At 36.2% G+C, this 22,646-nt stretch overlaps 1 protein-coding gene across 10 annotated transcripts in view; it reads right to left on the bottom strand.

Annotated features, from left to right (window-relative positions):
- The window catches only part of Adgrl3 (adhesion G protein-coupled receptor L3), a 721,722-nt gene that overhangs the window by 121,404 nt on the left and 577,672 nt on the right, over nt 1-22,646 (bottom strand). For 8 of the 10 annotated variants that reach the window (XM_076938710.1, XM_076938714.1, XM_034508804.2 and 5 more), the window contains 2 exons: nt 12,948-13,133; nt 10,056-10,094 (listed from right to left, as the gene is read on the bottom strand). In XM_076938710.1, the coding sequence (XP_076794825.1) occupies nt 10,056-10,094; nt 12,948-13,133 (225 nt within the window). The remainder of the gene's footprint in view (nt 1-10,055; nt 10,095-12,947; nt 13,134-22,646) is intronic. The other 2 variants (XM_076938716.1, XM_076938717.1) reach the window with 1 other exon arrangement.

The raw sequence follows: 22,646 nt of genomic DNA, 5'->3' as shown, positions 1-22,646 counted from the left end.
TTCTGTCATCACTGGGCTACCCTGATTTGCTGATAGCACTATTTCATTTCCAACCTCCAGCTGTTGAAATAGATTGTGAGCTCTAACAGCGTAGATTCCCGCCTTTTCTTTGTAATCCTGTCCTTGAACAGCGACTTGGCACAAAGGGTCTAAAGTTGCCCGACTGAGTGAATAAACAAAGCACAGTCAGGCTGTTCTCAAATGAAACAGGTTAATTATTTTTCAAAGGAGCATATACTTCAGCATTTCAGAAGGTATGTTGGTGAGAAAGTTGGAGAAACTTTTACAGCCCTAATTCCAATGAAGTGTTTGCATTGGGTCCCCCCAAAAACAGACATAAGTAAAAACTAAACTAATATTAAAGGAAACTATGAACTTTAGAGAATGCCACATTATCTGATTTATCATATATTAATGTAAGATGTTTATGAAAGGAAAAAATCTTGCTTTCAGGGTTTAGTAAGGAGGAATTCTGCATTACCTAGCCAAATATTCTGAAAGTCTAAAATATTACAAAAAAATAGATTATTGTTAAAAAGCAAAAAATAATGAAAATATAGAATTTTGTGAAAACTGAAAGTCCAGTTTTAGAATGCAGCTCCTCAAAATATTAGTTTTGACAATTTTCACACTTGCACACATTTATACAAGTATATGTAAAGCATATTTATACATGTATATATTTGTCATGTGTATATGTGTGTGTATGTGTAAATGCATGTGAGTGTATATGTGTCTGTATATGTTTGTAGTGCAGAGGTTTAATCCAGAGCCTTTGCACATTCTAGGCAAGATCCCTAACACCAGTATATAAAACTATAGCTCCTTAGGATCCCCATAATTATTAGACAACTAATAGGTACCATATCCTCTAAATGTTGTATCCTCTCATAGAATTTCACTACATGGACAGAGTAGCTTTTGAGGTCTGATTAGAGGCCATTGAGTGAAGAAGCTTTTGGAAGGAATACTAACATTAGTCTCTTATTTTCTTCTTCCTGTTGAAGATTTGCATGGCATGGTGATTGGAATGTCTGTAGGCACCTGTACCAATATTTGTATCCATCAATATTGAGTTGTGTTTTCCTTGACTGGTCTTATTTGGGTCGGAGATTTACCGCAACAGGCACCTTTGCAAATGCAGGGCTGAAGACTATGTCAACAATAGAGTAAAACCATGGACAACCTTAAAAGCTGATCTCAAGGAGTGTCCATGAGATTCTGTACTGCCTACTCTGACCTGAGTATGAGTAGAGGCTGTGGTTTGTTGAAGTTGTCATACCTGTATCTGTTATTGGCTGTGCAAAACGTATGCATTAGATAATGGAAATTATAAAAATTATAACTCTGCTGGGAGCAGTCCTAAAGAATCATCTGTTTGATTCCAAGCCATCGGGCAGCTACTTTATTGAAAATCACACTTTAAAACTTCCATTGCTTTTCTGACCTGTACCAGAATAGCCAATGACAGTTTCTAAAAGAAAGATCTTCAATCTGTAATGCTATTTTTATAACTTTTTTTCTTCCGGTTAGCTATGTAATCATAAAGCTATTTTTAAAAATCACAAAGTAAAGTGGATGTGTAGTCTCCTGCTTTGCACACAAATAGTATCTCTTTATGTTGTATGCATATAAAATATTTCCCAAAGGTAAATGTATATTCACAAAGCAAAGAGGTGCAGAATGGGGCTTAAATAAAAGCTTGACAACTGAATAATGACATGTACTTTGATTCAAAAAATGAGTGAAGAGAATACAAGTTGGTGAAGGGAAGAGGAAAATATTTATTTTGTTTTTGATACAAACATTCGACTTGGAAACAGAGTGGTGCTTCCCTGTATCTTTATGAGAATTACTTTCTGGAACATTCACGGCCCGTGTCTATACAAATAGCAGCTGGAACATGTGGCTCTCTATAGGAAATGGACAAAAAGGAGAGGCAGAAATGACTTTTTGTAAGGCAATCATCTCTGCCAGGTCATGGAAGCCCACCAGGGCAATTTTCAGAGATTGCCAGAATGACTCTCTGTCTGTGTCAAAACAGGATCACCATCAACACCTGTCATTGTCTTTTGCAAGTCTTTTGGAGTATGAATTGGTCTGTTCAAACTCTTAAATAACACCTGTACGAAGTACTCTTATTACACATCATTTTACTGTCTTTTGATTCAAAAATTGCTTTGGAGCAGCAGTTGATGTCTCTAATGTATCAGAAGGGATTCCAATAACTACTCTTTACATAGAGAGAACTACTCTGGTTTTATAGATAGAAGAAACTTCCTTTAATCTCAATAGTCTCTTAACAATAGGTTTAGGTCAACAGAAACATGCAGGGTACAGATTTATATTTTTTCTCTTACTGACGGAGATCACGTGCATATTCATCAAGCTGTGAAATATATTAAGTTTGCAGGGCTTTAACAAAGGGTTACGGAACCACAAGAACCTGCTGTGATTCAAACTACCTTCAGATGTCCTTTTAATTATATTAAATGAAAGTTTGGGCTGGCTTTGATGCTTATGGACAAACAAGGAAATCCATTGAAAGAACTGCTAAAAGTACCCCCTGTTGCTGTGGTTAATATACTACGTTGTATGCACACTACTAGCCAATTTATTCTAGTCATGTTAACAAGGATATCCAGCCTGACAGGCCACACCGGATAGTATCACAAGTCAGGCAAAGCACAAATCATTAGAGGGCTAAGAAAGTTGTTTGACATGCACCACAGAGCTCTTTGTCACACAGCCAATTAAGTGACCAAACAAGGAACTTGAAAATGCTCATTAATTTCTTCCTAGCAATAGAAATGGAACATAGACTCCTTCTTGTCTCATGCACTGAAGGAACCCAAGTAAAACTGGCATAATTCAATTTGCACTTTGTCAGAGGTGCGAGGAGCACCTTCGCAACTTCGGTTCACTGAGAGCCTGTGTTACAGACACACAAATGAAAGGCATGGGTAAAAAGTCTTCAGATATTTTGACTAAGGTATAGATTTCTGGGATCTGTGTGGAATTCTTCGCATCCATCAGAAACTGGTAGTACTTTCATGCTTAAAAAATTTAGATCCTGATTTTTGAGCACGTGCGACAGTTCTGAGCACCAGTGCTTCTTCCTTGGGGTGTGGCTGGAGAGTTGGCTCAGCACCCAATAGAGCCGTACCTCACTTACAGACGACTGAAGCTCTGCTCCCAGTGCCCATGTTAAGGGATGCACAGCCACCTGTCACTCTAGTTCCAGGAGCATTCAATGCCTCTAGCTTCCAAGGGAACCTGCACTCATAAATGCATGCTCACACATAAATAAAAGAATAAAAATGAACTAAAATACAAAGAACTTGCTGCTCTTGAATAAACTTTCTCATCCTTAAGGCTGCTCTTTAGTAGCTACTGCTGGAGTTTCTTCCACTCCATGACATCTTCATATCATACGGAGCCATGACTCAACACCTGATGCTTTATTTTTTCTATCCCTCCCTCCCCAGGCTGTATATATTCTGGCAGAAAAAAAAAAAAGATATCCTAAAGAGAAACACTTAGACTATCAGCCTCTTGAAGATCCTACAAAACTAAAATTTCCTCAGGAGTCCAGTAAAACCCAAGTGTGAGCCAATGGAGAAAGAGACTTCACATAGTTTTGAGAACTTATTGGGCCACCTTGCAGTAAAGACCAGGGCGGGATCAATGATGGGTGAGTGATGTGTGGGAACCCCTGACAGGGACTGCTTAATATGTTCATGGTTCTTTGAATAAAGAACTTTAAATAAAGTTTAAATACTTTATTTAAACCTAAAATTCAAACTGAAGCAAATAGATTTGACAGTCACCAGAGGCCTTGAATTGTTCCTTATTCAAATGTGGCCACTACAAATAAATCTATCGGTGCTTTTAACTATAAATTGGCTTCTTATTTAGCATGTTGAGGAAGCATGCCTGAGCCTGGCTAGTAGGATGAGCAGAACTCAGGCTTTGGCCTATAAAACTCTAGTAAAAGAATGAATTCATCTAGTCAAGTGGCTGTAATGCCACTGTTGATAACAGTATAACATCAGAATCCTCAAACTCGACTCCAAGCTTGTGTATGTAGCTGTATATTTATCACGTGTATTGCATATCTATTAAACTCAAAATTTGACATACCTCAAGGCAGGTTTGCCACCCAGCCTTCTAAAACTAGTCACAAACAGAGCATTTCAATAAATGGTGACATTTCCCTTTCAGTTGCTGAACTAAAAACTTTCTCTTACTTCACATCTTTTTTTCCTCTGGCTGTTCAATCTTTGGACACATTCCGCTTCCTATGTTTTTAATGGTAAAAAAAATATGAATTATTATCTCAGCATGCAACACAAGTACACTTATGAAAGTAAGTGTCTATTCCTGCTTGCTCACGCTGTTCAGTCCTTACTTCTCAGATGAAGGCCTCAGCAACTTGCTGTGGTAGCCTTGATGGCGGCTGGCATCTCTAAAATGTGTGTGTATATTGCTCGTTAAGTAAAGCATGGCTACAGCCTTTAGGGAGAACACATTACCTCTGAGACTTGAGGAATAGTAACAAAAATGTAAAACGTATATCTATTAGCTAAGAAAATGTTTCAATTTTCAATCAAGAAAAAAGCACACCAGTAATTCCTGATAGTTTTTTCTGAAGAAAGGAACAATGTTATTAACAAATATTTTTAATTGAAGAACAGAAATTTAAAGATGAAGAGGTAAACGTGTACATTTATAACACATAAAGATACTTGTTCTTAAGCAGTTTGTTCATATGTATATATTTAGAGCCTATTTCCCTATTCTTATCAAAATCACACCAATCTGACTGGAAGCACATGGTCTTTTGCTGGTTCATGAATCATATTCCCAAATGTTGCCTCATCTGACCCAAGACCAGAGAGTTCTGAATCTACTAAGTTCACTTGCACCAGTGTGTGTGCATCAGGAAAAGAGCAAAGTACAAATGTTGAGAAGAAGTTGGGTGATACTGGAAACCTGATAGATTTTGTAAAAATCGATATAAACACAATGTAGGACATCACTCTGGAAAATAGTCTGATAGTTCCTTTAATGGCTTTTTCTTTTTCTTAAAACTTTATTCTTAAATCAGGGTGTCCTTTGAAAATAAAAGAATCTCAAAATCAAAATCTGTTTCTAAATATAACAGCACAAAGTAATGATTACATAGCCACTGAACATGGATACATTGTGTATGTGTGTGTGTGTATGTGTGCATGTGTGTGTGTACATGTGTGTGCATAAGAGAGAGAGGGGGAGAAGGAGAGAGAGAGAGAGAGAGAGAGAGAGAGAGAGAGAGAGAGAGAGAAGGGAGGTAATTGTTTTCTTCTCTTCCATTTCTAGAATACAGTACACACACAACAATAAATACAAGACAAATGACAGCTCTTGCTTCCTGCCATCTAGTAATTAGGAAAGTCAGGTTTCGGGGCTATAGGAGTAAATGAACTGTACTTAAGCTTTGAAATAAGCTTCAGATTTCCCGGTCTCTTCAGTCATTACTGGGTGATCTATGGAAATCAATTAACACTTTGTGGGTCTCCATTTTCACTCTGAACATAACGAAATATAAGAGTTAGAACAGAATGCTCTTATAAATATTGAATAATAATAATGTATGAAAATTTCTTTCTTGCCTGTGATCTTAGAATGCATGCAAGTAAGACAGGACTAGTTCAGTTGGAGACAACCCTGTTTTATAATCCTGTCCCAAAGTAATATATAAATAGTTAATAGAGAATACTTAGCATTCTGCAGAACAGTATCTGCATAGCTGGATAATAAATGTTGTTTTATTTTTTTTATTTTACATTTTAAATTTTGTCTGCATGCATGTCTGTGTGCCACAAGCATTCAGTGTTTGAATAGGTCAGAAGATGGCACTGGATCCCCTCATTCTGGAGTTACAGATAGTTGTGAGCTGCCATGTATGTGCTAGGAATCAAACCCAGGTCCTCTGTTCTCAACCTCTAAGCCATCTCTCCAGTCCAAATGTCCTTATTTTTAATAACCAACCATTGCTATTTTTCACTATTGTGGGGGGAAAAACCCAAGATGCACATCAGGAGAGCAGTAATGGTGTCAGTATTATCTCTGTGACCTTGACCAATCTTTTCATCGCCTTTTGTCTCAGTCATATCCCCTTCTGCTAACACTACAACATAGTAGTTGCCTTTTTGTATTACTATGGTAGTCTTATCTCCTGGTATAAAATTCAAAATTCTCTTCATAAATAAAAAACAATGATCTATTATAGCGATACTTTTACTTATTCTTTTGAGACAATGTCTCAGTAAATATTGCCCAAGAAGATATTGAAGTCACTCTGTGGCCCAGGCTATTCTTTTACTTAAAACCCCTAAACAACAGGCCTGTTTTACCAAGCCAGACTTCAAAAAGATAATATACACAGGGCAAATGGATGTCCTTTTATAATATGATAAATATCAATTTTTATCTTTCAGTAATTGATAAATATTTATCATAACATACATCGCAGATAAATAAAGACAAGTAAATTGTATTGGACTCATGTTTTTAAAATCTTAGAATGCAAATTTAGTATTTCTGAAAATTTATGTTTTATTTTAAAATTTATCCCTATTTAAACTGTTCACATACAGGTCATTTATAAGTGATAACTGGTAGGTCTGAGTTTGTTGTGCCTTCTTTGGTTTTTCATAGAATAAAAGGTATGTGTGATGGCTTAAATAAAAAAATGCTCTCATAGGCTCCTAGGAAGTGGTTCTATTAGGAGGTATGGCTTGTTGGAGTGGGTGTGGCTTGTTGGAGTGGGTGTGGCTTGTTGGAGTGGGTGTGGCTTGTTGGAGTGGGTGTGGCTTGTTGGAGTGGGTGTGGCTTGTTGGAGTAGGTGTGGCTTATTGGAAGAATGTGTCACTGCTTGAGGTGTCTTTGAGGTTTCAGAAGCTCAAGCCAGGCCTAGTAGCTTACTTTCTTTCATTGATGGCACCAAGAGTGATCTGAACATATAAACAATGGGTAAGTTAAAACTCTTCCTCAGGAGTCTGTCACAGGTGTTTTTTACAGCATTTGTCATGGACTAGCACTGTACATTAACAAGACCAGAAGGGCCGGGCAGTGGTAGCGCACGCCTTTAATGCCAGCACTTGGTTGGGAGGCAGAGGCAAGCTGGTTTCTGAGTTTGAGGTCACCCTGATCTACAGAGTGAGTTCCAGGACAGCCAGTGCTATACAGAGAAACCCTGTCTAGAAAAAAAAAAAAAGCAAAAAACAAAAAAAACCCAAAACAAACAAACAAACAAACAAAAGACAAAATCAGAAGGAGCATCTGTATTGTTGAGCAGAGCACTTCCACACCACCAGTAGCCTCTGTTTGTACTCTGTCTCATCAGATATTTAGTCAATAGCTGAAACATTTGTTCACGGTTAGTCAATTATAACACCAGGAAATCAGCCGTGGAATAAACTGTGCTATTAATTTTCCATTGGAGATTCATGTTTGAATGACCATGCGTTTCATAGATTTAAATACCAGAAAGCTAATTATCCCAAAAGCCCTATTAAAAGGATAGCATAGATTACAATTGGAAATGATCCCGGCAGAGCTGCAACATTCTTCTCACCTTTCTGAAATGGGCATCCTTCCCCTACCCATCATGCTATGCGTCCCTCAAGGATATTTCTCTAAAACCTTAGAAAAATAAGTCTTAACATTTTCTTATTCACAAATATTCATCATTTCATAAAATAAATGTAAATGCAAAACTAATCCCCATCATCTTCAGTGCTCAAATTAGCTTTTATTCTTTTTAAACGATTCTCACTAAATGCTCTTATTTTTTCCCATGCTGATGCCTTCACACTCAAAACGCACCTCATAAGACAGGAATACTATTTATTAATATTCCATGTTTTTCTTAAAAAAAAAAAAGGCCCAAGTTTGAAATTGATAAGACTAGGGATCAGAATAGTTCGCCCCATAATATGGCATCATGGTGTCTGAGACACCACCAGACACAAGAAGCTATTCCCACTTCTCTCACCAATCTTTCTTCAAGGAAGCAGGTCACAAAATTGGAAAGAAAAAGAAATTCCATGACCTTATTCTGAAACAAATTTTAGGTCTTCATTTAGAGAGACACCCACTCATCTCCAAAGAGAACCACAGCCCCAGAAATCTGAGTGAGCATGGCTTGCTGTGTTCCCCTCAGTTTACTGAGGTTACATCACATAGCTTTGTCTAGGCACACTCCAGCTCAGGTGACCCACAGTTGACCCTCTCCTCATAATGCCCCAGCACAAAAATACGTACATTTCTCTGCCTCTCTGGGTTTGTCTTTCTCTACAGTTTCCACATCACTTAGAGCTTATATTTAATAAATTACTCTGCCATATCTCTTGTTATGCTGTCCAATTTTTGCTAAAAGGTCCTTGGCCATTGGAATAGAGATGGGTAAGGTAAAAAAAAAAAAAGTCTTTCCCTGCCTTACAGATGAAAACATGCAGTATGTCTAAAATTTAACACTTCCAAAGCCCCCTTGAGTGCCTGAGAAAACCAGAAAAACACCATATCTTGTCCAGGCAAGTTCTCTATTTCCCCCATATGACCCTAACTGAAGAAAGATGAATAGAATTAAACCTATCAATATTATGTACTGGAATGCTAAAACCCGAGGGCAGAGACTAGTTTGTATTGCTTGTTAACACTCTTGAGAAAATGATGGATTTCCTGTGTTTTTAAAATGGGTCAGGAAAAAAAAAATAATGGTAGTCAAATTAGACAAACAACTGGCTGACTAAGCAGAGACAGGTGTTCATTCATCACAATGACTACCTACACTGTGCTTTTCATAACCTGAATGATTCTCCGCTAAGGTCATCTAGTTTCTTTTCATATGATTTTAGCTAAGTGGCTTTCTATTTATTAATTGACTATCTCAGCTTTATATTACCTGAAAAATTAGTAGATGTGAATATTCAGGTCATTGGAAAAATAGAAATGGACAAACTGGTATCTAATATTTACATCAATCCAAGCTCTTAGGAGTTTGGGGAGACAAAGCCAAAGTTGCTGTATTATATGTAATGGTGAAGAAACTGTTAAGGTTTTAACTTTGCACAGCCAGTCTTCACAAATACTAACCTGGTTCCAGAGGCCCTTTTTCTGTAAACACAAATGGATTTGCTTATACAGAACACTATGATTTGCATTCAGAGAACACCAAGTTAACGGGCATGGGTTCCAGATCTCCCCTTTGTCTTAAAAAACAAAACAGAATAAAAAAAATAATACCAGCTATGGTGGTGCATTCCTTTAATCCCAGCAATCTAGAGGCAAAGTCAGGTGAATCTCTGTGAATTTGACCCCAGCCTGATTTACAAAGAGAGTTCCAAGACAGCCAGGGCTGTTACAAATAGAAACCCTGTCTTAGAAAATAGATAGATAGATAGATAGATAGATAGATAGATAGATAGATAGATTTAAAAAAAACAGAAAACTTCCTGACATCCCATAAAAAACAAGTCAAACAAAGCCCAGGGAGAAGACAGCCAGTTTGTTTGAGTATTGTTCTCTTTCACAGTAAACAATGCATTGTGTCTGGAAACTAAATGTGTATAAGAGAAGAACCTGATCACAATCCTGTCTGGAGTCTTGAGTACTATTTTGGAACAGAGCTAAGATCATTTCAAATATCCTATAGTGAAATATCCTTCCACGGTTCTGATTGATAATTCTGAATGAACTGACAATTTAGTGCACAAGTCAAACCTACCGAGTGACTATGAAGGAATAGAGACTTAGGTGTTACACCAAACTCAGCTCTGCATCTTACCTTCACTCTAGTCTATACGTTCCTCAGGCTTAACAAAACCTGGAACTAAGAGCTTTCGTTTTACCACAGACTCATTCTTACCATTCCCGCCCTGCACACACTCCCTGAAGTTCCTTTACCTCAGTATGGCACATTACCATTTTTTTCCTCAGATGCCCATGCATGCGATCACCAACAGAGACAATTCAACAACTTTACACATTTATAAAAACACAGAAAGTACCTGGACATAGGCTCTGCAAGAGCGCTCTCTTTTCTGAAGCTGAATCCATTAAGACAGCAGATTAAACACAGAATAGAAAAAACAAGTTAGTGACAGAAGAAAAATAAAAAGAAAACATCTACATAAACACCTTACGTTTTGATTCTCTACTTTTATAGAAGAAAACGAAGGCTATGCAGCAGTAATACAGTGGCCACCCCCGCCCCTTTTATTTTAAAGAACAGCCCACCTAAACAACAGAAGGTGGAAAGCTGCTGATAGAAAGAAACCTTTGAATACATTTAGTAGAAATTAGTACAAATCAATAAACATTCATGTGAAATGATCCAGGTCGCATCCGGTTAGTTATTCATTCATGAGCTGCTAGTGAAGACATAAGATGTTAAGTCAATTATACAAGAAGTTTGGAACCCATTATATTAAAAAGAGATTATGCGTGCTTTTCAAGACAGCCTAGATGGTTGATGTGTGCTCATATTAAGTGTTCATTCATACCTTCAAAAATTCTATTATAAGGAAGATAGAAATGCCCATTCATTGTGATTATTTAAACCTAAGGGATGGTTACCAAAAGTCAGACAACTTTAGATTAACAGAGTGTGATTCATTTCCTGACTTGCTGCTGCCTTTATTTCTTACAGAATTCTACTTGATAGTCTTGGCCAAAATAGAAAACACTTTAGAAACTGGTGGGGTAAGAAACTTGATTTAATTTGTTTTTGTTGACACAAGTTTGTATTCAGACCCAAATATTTTCTCCTGGTGCTCAAATGAATAATCAATAAGCCTTCACTCATGCTGTTTAAATGAGTGACCCAAATTTTTAAAAAGCAGGCTGTGGGGGTTCATCTTTTTTCTTCAGTGTCATTTAGTTCTCTTGGTCATTAGCCTTGAATTGCAAAATCGAATTCAGTTTTAGGGAACAGATACTCTGACACTTTTGGGGGTAACTAGTTACTACTGTACCAACTCTAATTCGTTCTTTCTTCAATGAGGGGCAGTAACTGCTGAAGAATGAAGTCAGAAATGAGAGAGAGCGAGGCTGTCATTCAGATCAGTGACTCCCATCCCTGAAGTGTAGGGCTCTGAGCCCTCCAGAATTTCAATGTGGGTGCCATTGATTTGTATGTAGTTGACTTTGCAAATATGATGAGCTATTCTAGGCCTTGGGGAAAGTAGGAACCACCGGAAAGGAGAGCAAGCCAGCAAGCATGTGAGTAACCTTTGCCCTCCCATCTCCCTAGCCCTTCATGCAAATTAACATATGACAAACTGCATTATATAAACAATTGACAAGAGCCCAATGGGAAACAAAAGAGAGCATTAAGAAGCCCCAGGAATGGAAATCTGCCCATTATGTCGTTATTTGATATTCATCTTAGGCAAGCTGATTAGCTGTAGCCAGTTAGAATGTGACATTAATTGCCAGCTGTACCTGATAGCCTCAGACGTCAACGCCACTTTTAAATAAAGTTACAAAGTATTGCAATAACAAATCATGTTATGGATATGAAACATTAATAAAAATCAGTACTCACATCCCATTAGGATAAGAATAACTGGCAGCCATATTCATTAGTAGTATCAAGTCAGCTATGGTCACATTATATTAAAGTCACAGCATGCCAGACCCCATAGGCAGCTGTTGATCATCCCATCAGAGGCTTGGTTGTGATTCTATCAGGATACAAGTTAAAAAAAAAAAAAAACAAAGACAGCCCCCCCCAAAAAAGGCCAAAATACAAAAAACCAAAACCTCCTTTTTTCAGAATGACAAAGAAATCCAATACATAATATCTAATAAACAAAGACTAAAACATTATCTGATTACAAAAGGTGAATTTGCAGCAAGAGCTGTCTCAGTTAAGATATCTGGCTTTTTAATTTTGAATGGTTATTATATAAAAACATTTCTCAGTTTAAATGAGTGGTGACCGTTCCCCACCAAGACAGAATTACAGTTAGTAAAAGACAAATCTACAACATCTTTATTGTTCACTTTTTTATTTTTTTATTCAAAGGGGAATGTTTTAAAAATAAATTTCTTAGAGGAGCATTAGTCAACTTTTTTTAAAGTTGGAAAGACTATGTTAATAGTCCAGGTCATAGAATCGTTATACCACTCAGGAGCCTCTTCACTTGATGTGACACCAAGAGGTTAGTTTACTAAGACTTAGTTACATATATAAGTGATATTCTTTATAAATATGCAGCTTGTCTTTTGTATTTTTAATTTATATAAGATATTTAGCAAATGAAATGTTTATTAAAATATGAAAAAATTCTAAAGTATATTTTTTCAAACGCAACATATTTAAACTTGTTTAAAAACACTCAGATTTTTATTGGTTATTAACAAAAATCTGAGTCATTTAAAAACTAAATGAAGCATGTATTAAAATCTAATTTCTTGTCCTTGCAGTACTTAAAGGTAGTATTACCTAGGTTAAATTATCTCATTAAAAAAATCCAATAGAAAGGAAGGGGGGAGAGGAATCTAATGGATTTTAATATGCTTTTATTAATGTTTCCTAAATTTCCACTTTCTGATTAAACGCTCATTAAACAGTCTATTATTTTCAAAGAGAAGTTTATAGGACACAATAACCAGTTGCTTGGATCTACATTAATTTTGCTACAATTTAACATAAAAAAGTTGAGAAACTACTAGCAAAAACAGAACTGTAAATACAGAATGCATATGATGCTACTGGTACATATTTCTCTAAATTAAAAGTCAAATAAGATCATAATGTAATTACAATGAAATAATAAAGTAAACTGAATTAAGGATTGATTTGTTTGAACAACGAAAATTGAAAGAAGAGAAACTAGAGACTGTCTCACTGAGTTTACTTCGAACTGAAAGACAGACACAGCTGAGGTTCTCACCTTATTCAAGCTTCGGGCAGCGCTGTCTTTTCCCCCTGGTGTCAAATTCCTGAGCTGGACATCCAAAAGGCCAACCAGCTGGTCCATGGCACGAACTGAGTAGGTGATGTCCCCAGCGTTCAAATGATTTCTCGTCTGTTCCGCTAGCTCTCTGGCAATATTGGCAGCTGTTTCTCCAGATTTCAACTATTATTTTTAAATAGAAAGGAAAAAAAACAAATGTTTTCCATAAGAATTTTCATTGGTCTCCTTTAACAATTTCTTTGTAAGTTAAAATTGTTGAGGCGAGAAACACTTCTCAAATGCTACAGTTACCTCAGAGCCCTCCTTGATGTTTCCTGATAACTCATTCTTTCCTTCAAAGCCTGACTTTAAAGTCTTGTGGTTAAGGGGCTTGTTATGGAAAATTCCCTCTCAAGATTATTTCTCACCTTAGTTAGTCATTTGGGTTGTTAAGTCTGAGGTAGGTCCCACTATTTTCTGCCAGTCTCTAAATTGGAGTTTGATGAGAGCTTCTTGTGGGTCCTTAATCTATATTCCCAAAGGCTGTCCACACTTCCTTCATGCCAAGATGAGCACTTATTGTGCTGGGTGAATACTAAACAAACTCACCAGTTTCTAAGATCTGTGAAATTTACTCTCTATTAAACCCATGCTTTCAACATGGTCATGATCCTTCTTGCAAAACACCTAAGTTTTCACCCAGCACATCAAGTAGCCAATTACTCACTAGTTTCTTGTACTTCTGCTTTCTGAAACATGTTGACTTTTTATATGCATGCTTAAAAAAATGTTTGAGACCTAAAGGTGTTAAAAGAACTAAGGAAAATGTTCTATGACATCCTGAATATACTTAACAACCTTGAGACAAGAAAACATGAACATCAATTCACTCATTAAAAATAACGGGGGATAGCAATAGAGACAAACAAAGTCCATGATGCAAATTTCCTGTTCTCATCACGGGGCATAGCCAGCACCATTTGCAAGAATTCACATGAAATTTCACATACTAGAACCAGGTCATGACACTAGCTCAGTGTCAAGAGACCTGACCAGCTCAGGACAAGAGAGACACTGGGAGGGTCTACTGGTCTCAGAACACACATCTCCTAGAAGCAACGGACAGAGAAAACCAACTCAAGTGCAAGGTCAGGGTTGAGGCATCCTGTGGAGAACAAGGGCCCATTTCCTAGATCGTTGTTTAACATGAAGAGTCCATTATCCCCCACATCTACACTCAGTGCATATGTTCTATTGCCTTCTCTAGCCCTGCCCTCTCTGTCTGCATCTTTCCTTCCTTTCCCTTTTCATGGTTATCTTTCTATTTTCATGTCTCAAGTAGAAATTCATCTCTAATTATATATGCACAAGCCACAGCAAAGAGACTTAGCAGATTGCATGTACAGGCTTATGTACATGTGTCTATATGTGCTATATATGTATGTGTTATATATTATATAATATAAATTTTTAAAAAAGAGCATCAATTTGAGAGGGAGTGAGGGGGAACAAGAGAGTGACTTGCATGGACATCGAGAAGAAAAGTAAGTAATGTGAGTATATTTTATTTTGTTATAATATAATTTGTTATAATACAATTTATAATATTTTATTACAATTTTAATAAAAAATAAAAGTTAAAAATTTGAAAAAAGAATGATTCGAGAAGTATCTTAACAGGTAAATAGGTATCACTTCCTAGTTCATAATATTCACTATTCTTTTTTTTTAATTTATAGAATTAAATTTAAATAGTATTTTCAATTTCTAAAACAATATTACAGCTCATCTTCACAACAAAGAAGAATATAATGAAAATCTTTCTCTACATATTCCACTTTCCAAGGAGAGTCTTATATGTATCTGTCTAAACTGTAACATATCTCTCACTATTTAATTATATGTGTATCATTATTTAAGAATTAGTTTTCTTATTCTGCTATGTTATATAAAGCTGGTAGTATAGATTATAAACAATTAAACAAACAAAAAACCTTCTCTTTCTAAACTATCTTCTAATGATTGTTCCAGATGACACAGTTAGTGAAATTGAGTCCACTCAGGGATGCTGCATGTGAGCAGAAGAACCAAACAAAATGGATCAAAATGAAGGATCAAAAACAAAATGTCAGCAAACACTAAATAAATAAATTGAGATGATTGGAACATCTAGATAATTTACAACCACATTCATGCACACACACAAACACACACACACACAGACACACACAAACACATATGAAAAACCTAATGTGAAATATAATAATAGCAAGCATTAATAAAGTTATGAAAATAAGTATCACTCCCATTAACTGTATATATCAAAATATTGATACTAAATCTTACAACAATTGGATATAAAAAAATCTCAAGATATCAAAAACTAAGCATTCATAGACATCCAATTAAGCTTGTCACTGGAATCAAAAGAAGTTATGACCTAATAGAACCAATCAATTATAACTATACAATGCAAACAGTTTAAATTTATGAAGGAGATTAAGACTGTTGACAGTCCTTAAGATATACTGCTAGAAGCATACTACTTATAAACATTTCAAACATACACACACATGCATATATATACATCACAATTTCTGTCTTTATGTATATATCTATATGAATATACTAAAACATACCAAACCTTGACAATTCAGAAATAAAAAAAATCCTTATTGCTGGCATTGAAATTTAAAAAATATATTATATATGTAATCAACATATATATTAACTTATGAATATAGACATATGATATATAAACATTACATATTTTATATATTAATATATATAAAGATATCAAAGTATTGCTATTGGTAAAGTTATTGCTAAAGCTAATCAGTATTTTGCAGAAATTATTACATAAAAGTAAACAAACTGAAATAGATTGCACCAAGTATAATGTAATGAGTTCATACATTTCTTTTGAATCTTTACATTTAAAGTACCTATTAATTTTCTTTGGAATGTACAAGCATGCTCTTCAATATTAGTATAGCATAGAGTTTGAGAATAAAATGAAAAAAGGGCTAAGGTTTGAGTATGTAAATATTTAATTTTTTCATGTATAGTTATAAAGCATTAAAACAAAAGATTATTACACCAAGGCTGATAATACATGATCCTGCTGTTTGTATATATACTGATAAGAGAACAATGCAGTCATGGGAGCCACTGATTTACTAATGGGTTATCTTCAAAACAATAACCATAGTTAACCTTCAAAAAGTATTGGTTTAAACTCAGTTTGTTAGTATGCATCTGCAATCCTAGCATTAGGGGGCCAGGATGGAGAGGATCACTGCATGTTCCAGGACCACCGGGGCTATACAGAGAACTCCTATTAAAAACAAAACAAACAAAAAGGTATACCCAGAGTTCTTTATGAAGAGAAGACATTTCCAATACACACATGAACACTGAGACTGAAAGCTATAAATGTTGTGAGGGGAAAAAAAAAAGTATACACAAAAAATTTTAAATAAACTAAAAAATTCCTATAACTATTCTGTGTCTGTCTCATTGAGCCATAAAACTGAATAAATCACACAAACAAAATAATTATCCCTGAGAAGTGTTACTTGGTGAGATGGAGTGCTGAAGAAGACCCTTAGTGAGAAAGAACACTCTAAGAAAATAAGATTATTATAATATATATACACATACACACACACACACATATATATATCTCAGCACTTGGGATACAGAGGCAGAAGGATCTCTTGAGTTTCAGGCCAGCTATGGTTTACAGAGAGAATTCCAGTACAGCAAGGGCTACACACATTTAATCTCAGCACTTGGGATACAGAGGCAGAAGGATCTCTTGAGTTTCAGGCCAGCTGTGGTTTACAGAGCAAATTCCAGTACAGCAAGGGCTACACATACAAACTTGTCTCAAAAACAAACAAACAAACACAAAGAACAAAAGTTCATTATTTCCTGTATGAAGACTCTAACATTGATAGTTACTAAGAAAACCTTTGTCCAGTGAGTTGGCCTCCATTGACAAGAATAACTACACTGTAACAACTCAGTCTTCTGCCCTTGCTTCCTCTGTGGGTTAGAGTCTACTTAACTCCATTCCTGCAAGCACGCATGTTGTCCATCTGAGAAATGTTTTGTCCCAAGCTATAATATCCAGTACATTTTCACCACTAAGGATTAAAGACATCAACTAGCTATAGGGACTGGGAACACCAAATCATGAGAGGAGTGCAAACAGGTAGCACCCAAATTCCTGCAAAACCTATGTCTAATCCCAGAAAAGACACAAGTCTTTGTTCTGTTTACTACATGATTTTTCTCCCTTACTGTCCTCTGCATCTACCCTTATAGTGATTTGGATATACAATAGCCCCCAAAGACTCCTGAGTTTTAGGCTTCATTGCCAGCTGATAGACTTTGGGGAAAAGGGACTAGGTCACAAGGACTCTAACTTCATCATGGATTAATAATATTTTGCTTTTGAGACATGATGTCAGTGCAGAGCCTTGACTCTTATCCAACGTGTAAGGCTTCAGTGAGAGCTGTGATCAGAAATGTGAGCCACAGTGCTTGACTTTTAATTTAGTGGCACAATTTGGAGGCGATTTAACTACCAGGTAAGGTATGGAAAGAGGAAAGAAGTCACTGGAAGTGTGCCCAGGAAGGGTACGTCCTACTATGGCTTCCCTCTCTCTTTGCATCTTGGCTCCTGGGAGCAAAATGGGCATCTCCTCCACCACATGTTCCTACTTCCTAATGGTCAGCTTCACCATGGGACCAAAGCAATCATGTCAGCACATACCAGACAGAGAGTTCTTAACCCATGAGCACATATAAGTCTTTGCTCTATTAGGTTGATTTTTGTCAGATAATTTATCACCCTGATGAAGCTGACTAAATGCATGCCTCAGTCACCAGCCACCCCACCCTGAGTTAAGAAGCTAATTGGTTGAGTATTTTCCTCTTTTCCATTCCTGGACCACTGATGGATGCTTCATTTCTGACACTTTATCTAGGGCACTGGCTCCTAACATAAGCTTCCTGAGTCTAGTCTAGTAAAAATTTCTGTCTAGTATAAATTGCATATGTTCATGAATACCTAAAGCTAATTTGTATTTATGTTTTTTAGGTAGGAAAATGTGTCTAACTCCACCGGTTTGTTTATTTATTTCTGTCTGTCAGTATCTACCATCTATTATCAATTGATGTATCTACCATCTATTATCAATTGATGTGTCTACCATTTTTATAACATGAATACATCTTTTGAGCAATAGCTCATTTAGCCAATATGTGCATTTGCTTTTTAATCAGCATGTGCATTATTTAATGGGTGGAGGAACTGCATCACAAGGCCTCATTCTCCCTGAGTCCTTAGTCTCCTACTGAACTTTACCCTTTACCCCGTGATTTAAATTTCTGTGCCACTGTGTTAAGATCTGTGAATATAGTAGTGAAAAGCTAGTAATTAAATGTCTTAATTACTAGCAGCAGAGTTACTAAAACGTATCTCTACACATCCTTAGTTTTATTGGAGGGGATGCAGAAATAATGTGAAGTAGAAGAATTGTTATTGAAAATTTTACCTGGAATGTGTGAAGATGAAAAATAATTTAGGAAATGCTTCTCTGAGGACAATTTAGTTTGAAATGCAGTGGAAAGGAAGAGATTGGAAACAGAGGCAGGTGCTGGATTCCAGGCAGCAGGGTAAGTCAGTAGGAGGGAGGAGCACGAGGCCCTAAGGCTAGCTGCACTTAGGGTACTGTAGCTAGAGTTCAGACAGCTGGAGAAGCGAGCTCTAAGTAATAGAAACAGCACCTGTTCATGAAAAGGTTGAAGGAAATGGGAAGTTGCTATCCACATTTGCACTTGAATGATGATAACTCAAAAGATTCATAAGCAGAATCAAAAGTGAAAGAAAGAAACCTGGGTATGGGCTAGGCTGTGGGATGTCGGGAGAGTACTGGCTGAAGAGGAATTTTCACAGGTATGTACTGTACTTTCAGGTCTCTTACTGTGTGCAGTGGTAGGTAAAAGATGTGCTCCCAGGCTCTTCTTCACATAATTGGATGGGGACACAATTGACTGGGGTTTTCCACTGTTCCCACAATCTGAGCTCATTTCATGACTATGTTTTCCTGGTAACCTCTGCTCACATTCTCCTCAGTGGCATCTGAAAGATCGCCCTGATAACCTTAGTTTTCTCTCTCTAGTTAGAGCAACTTACAATGATTTAATTCTACATTAAAATGTAGAATTAAATATATATATATTTTAAATATATATTCTCAATATATAATATATATATTGAGAAATTTAATATTTCGTGTTTTATAGGATTAGTAAATTAATGCCTGCATTTATGTGGTAGGACTATGCACAGGACTTAATCAATGGAGAGGAGGCCAGCTACTATCGCTTTACATTGTAGTTACGAACAAAGAGATATACTGTGTTGATACACTGTGCCCTTTTAAACTTTGACACAAGCAAAAACAATTTTAAATTAAAATTTAAATCAGCTTTGAGATTATTATGAGCTTTATTTATCAACCATTGATAAGGAGTAAAAAAAATAATGTAAAAATTGCTTACTACATTACTATATAGGTGCTGTTTCTTTGTGTGCTCTAGCTATTCTAATGTATATCTGAGCCAAATGGATATATGAACAGAATGTATGTACATAAGAAGTGGAAGCAAATTAAATAAGTCTACAGTTCTGAAAACCATGAAGTATTGGTTAATTTTGATCACCACCTGATTGAATCTATAATCAACTAATAGACATTACTCTGGGAAGGCATGTGAGGGTGTGTCCAGGAGGGAATACCCTTCTCCAGAAGAAAACCCTTCTCCAGAGTGAGCAGTACCTGTGCACAGTGCCCAGAAACAAAGAATAAAGGATAAAAAAACAAGGATAAAGCCATTTTGCATTTTCCTGCCAAGCTTCTGTCCCTCCATTGAGTTTATCTATGCTGTTGCTACTACTATGGTGGCCACACTTTTCTGACATTGGAATCCAGCTTGTTTTTCAAATGTGGCTTAAAGAGCAGTAGCTCTCCAGGAACCTTCCAGACTTTAGTTCCAGTTTGGGGGTGCTGACGCATCCGGCCCCAGCCATCTAATGTCAGCTTGATAGAGTAAACAGCTCTTGAGGTCTCAATCTTTACAGTGTGTAGACAGCATGACTGGACTACAAATCCCATACTGTGTAAGCCAATCTACTACATTCCTTTTCAGTACATACGTTAATTCTCTTGGTTTTGTTCCAAGAGAATAGTGACCAATACATCCCACAATCTCTGATAAGATTAAAAAACAATTTACCTGCCTTCTATTCTTTTTTGTTTGTTTGTTTGTTTTATTTCTTGTTTTTTGTTTTTCAAGACAGGGTTTCTCTGTATAGCCCTGACTGTCCTGGAACTCCCTCTGTAGACCAGGCTGGCCTCGAACTCAGAAATCTGCCTTCCTCCACCTCCCAAATGCTGAGATTAAAGGCATGTGCCAACACTGCCTGGTGCCTTCTATTCTTAATATTAAAAAGTTACATTAGGGCCTGTAAGAAACAGGAGCAGGGGTCAACAAGGTATTCTGGGGGAAATAACTTGATTATTTTGTATTATAAAGTGCTAAAATTATGTCTAAAACTCTATACTCATTTTCAGAAAACCCAGGAAAAATACATTATCTCAAAATCTGCCAATAGCTCATATAAAAACAAAATAAAGTGGACTTGAGTTTGTCGTGAAGAAAACAAAACCATTATCTGTGATAATTCAGCCAGATCTTTTTCATATAATTGATGAAGCAGGCCAAGCAGGGGGAAGCATTCTTCTTCATTCAGCATGCAAATAATACGGAAGCTGTTCAAAACTATCAATATTACAGACTAAAATGGAAATAATCAACTGGTGGGATAATACAATAAAATGCACTCTAAAGTATGAAAAATAGAAAATATAAATTCCAATTTTGAAATGTTGAGTTCAATATGGAGTCCAAGTTGATGCCAAAGATAATTTTGTAGTCATCCTTAAAGTGTATAAGAGAACTACATATAATATATGTGTGTGTATGTATACATATGTGTGTGATCATATATATATATATATATATATATCATGTTAGATTATCATATATAGTTCAGTGTATTGGATTGTGATATAACATGTTTCTTTTCAGTAATAACTGAAAAGTATTCTTAAACCAATTTGAAGATCTATTAATCTATGAACATCTAAATGTCTACATATTTATCTTCTTTTTACTATTTCATCCATCCATTTATCCATATATCTAGCCATCTCCCATATTCAGGAGGTTTTCTATCCTCTTGCTTTTAAATGTCTCCTCCTGACCCTGTGAGAATAAAGATCTGATGTGTATAAATTCTCCCCCTTTTCTGCACAAGATGTACTTTTTTATTAAAAATAATTATGGTGGAAGAATCCAAGCTAGTTACTTTATAACAAATTTCTTCATAAGTTTATAACGTAAGTCTCTTTAGTGAAATGTAATCTAATTTCTATGGTCACATAAATTTTACTCTTTAACTTTATCAGTATAAAAGTAGCCCAAATTCATTTGCAAGTCCCATCCACTATTAGTCATTGCCTGTCTTCTTCCTTCTAGACCGACTCTTGGGAAAACAGCATAATTCATTTTTTTAGCACAAATATTAAGTTTGCTTTGTCCAGCTAAATAAAGCTTCCTAGATCTTATATTGTATATTTGAACTCTGTAATAGTGTTAATAAATAGCAAGCACATATTCCTATTCAAATTAAGGATCTATCCTATTTTACATGGGAAGATCGATAAAGATGCTAATGTCTTGTCCACTAAGTTCAGCTATAATGAACATTGGCTCAAGTCCCCAGGTGTTCCTTAGCAGCCCTATAAAAACATGGGGGTTATTATTATGGATTCAATGTAAACAAACACTGAAGTATAAAATGTATCAGATGAAACCAATGTGATTAAATAGTAGAGCTCTGGTAGAATGAATCAGGTATTGAGGGCAAAGCCTTCATAGATGAGATTGGTACTCTTATAAAAGTAGTATTACAGAACTGCTTGAACATAAAAACTGGCACTTACCAGAAATCTGTTGTCACTATGTTACACTGTCCAGACTTCAAAACAATAAGGGGAAAAGCACATAGTCTTTGAATATGTTATGATAATCAAATATGGTAAGACAGAGAGGCATCATGCTTCGGGGAATGTCTACTCCCAAACTTCCTATGCAGGTAGATATTATTGTGTTTCAGTTAAATGAGGGAACAATACTCCATTACATACAGACACACACACACACACACACACAAATACATACATATATACGTACATACATACATATATACATATTTTTTTCTTCAGTCTTCTAACCTGGCAGGAAATCAAAAAAACAAACAAACAAAAAAAAAGTAGGGGAGTAGATGAACAGAACTAAGGAAAGACCATGGCAAAGGGGACAACAGAGGAGGAGAGGTGGGAAGAAACCTGTATGGAGAGTCTGGGGCTGGGAGAAGAACTCAATCCCTTTACCATTCATATTCAAAGTTGTAGATATAACAGACACAACTAGGAAGGAAAGAAGACTGGACAAAGTGAAGAGAGCCTGCTAGTGAGTGCACATGGCTGTGAACATGAGAATGGCTGAATCGCAGGCTACCCAGAGTGTGGATAAGCAGAACATCCTAAAGGTGTA

Source organism: Arvicanthis niloticus, chromosome 7, assembly GCF_011762505.2.
Source record: "Arvicanthis niloticus isolate mArvNil1 chromosome 7, mArvNil1.pat.X, whole genome shotgun sequence".
NCBI lineage: Eukaryota > Metazoa > Chordata > Mammalia > Rodentia > Muridae > Arvicanthis > Arvicanthis niloticus.
The sequence above is the reverse complement of the archived record's forward strand: the minus strand, read 5'-3'. Positions and strand labels throughout refer to the sequence as shown.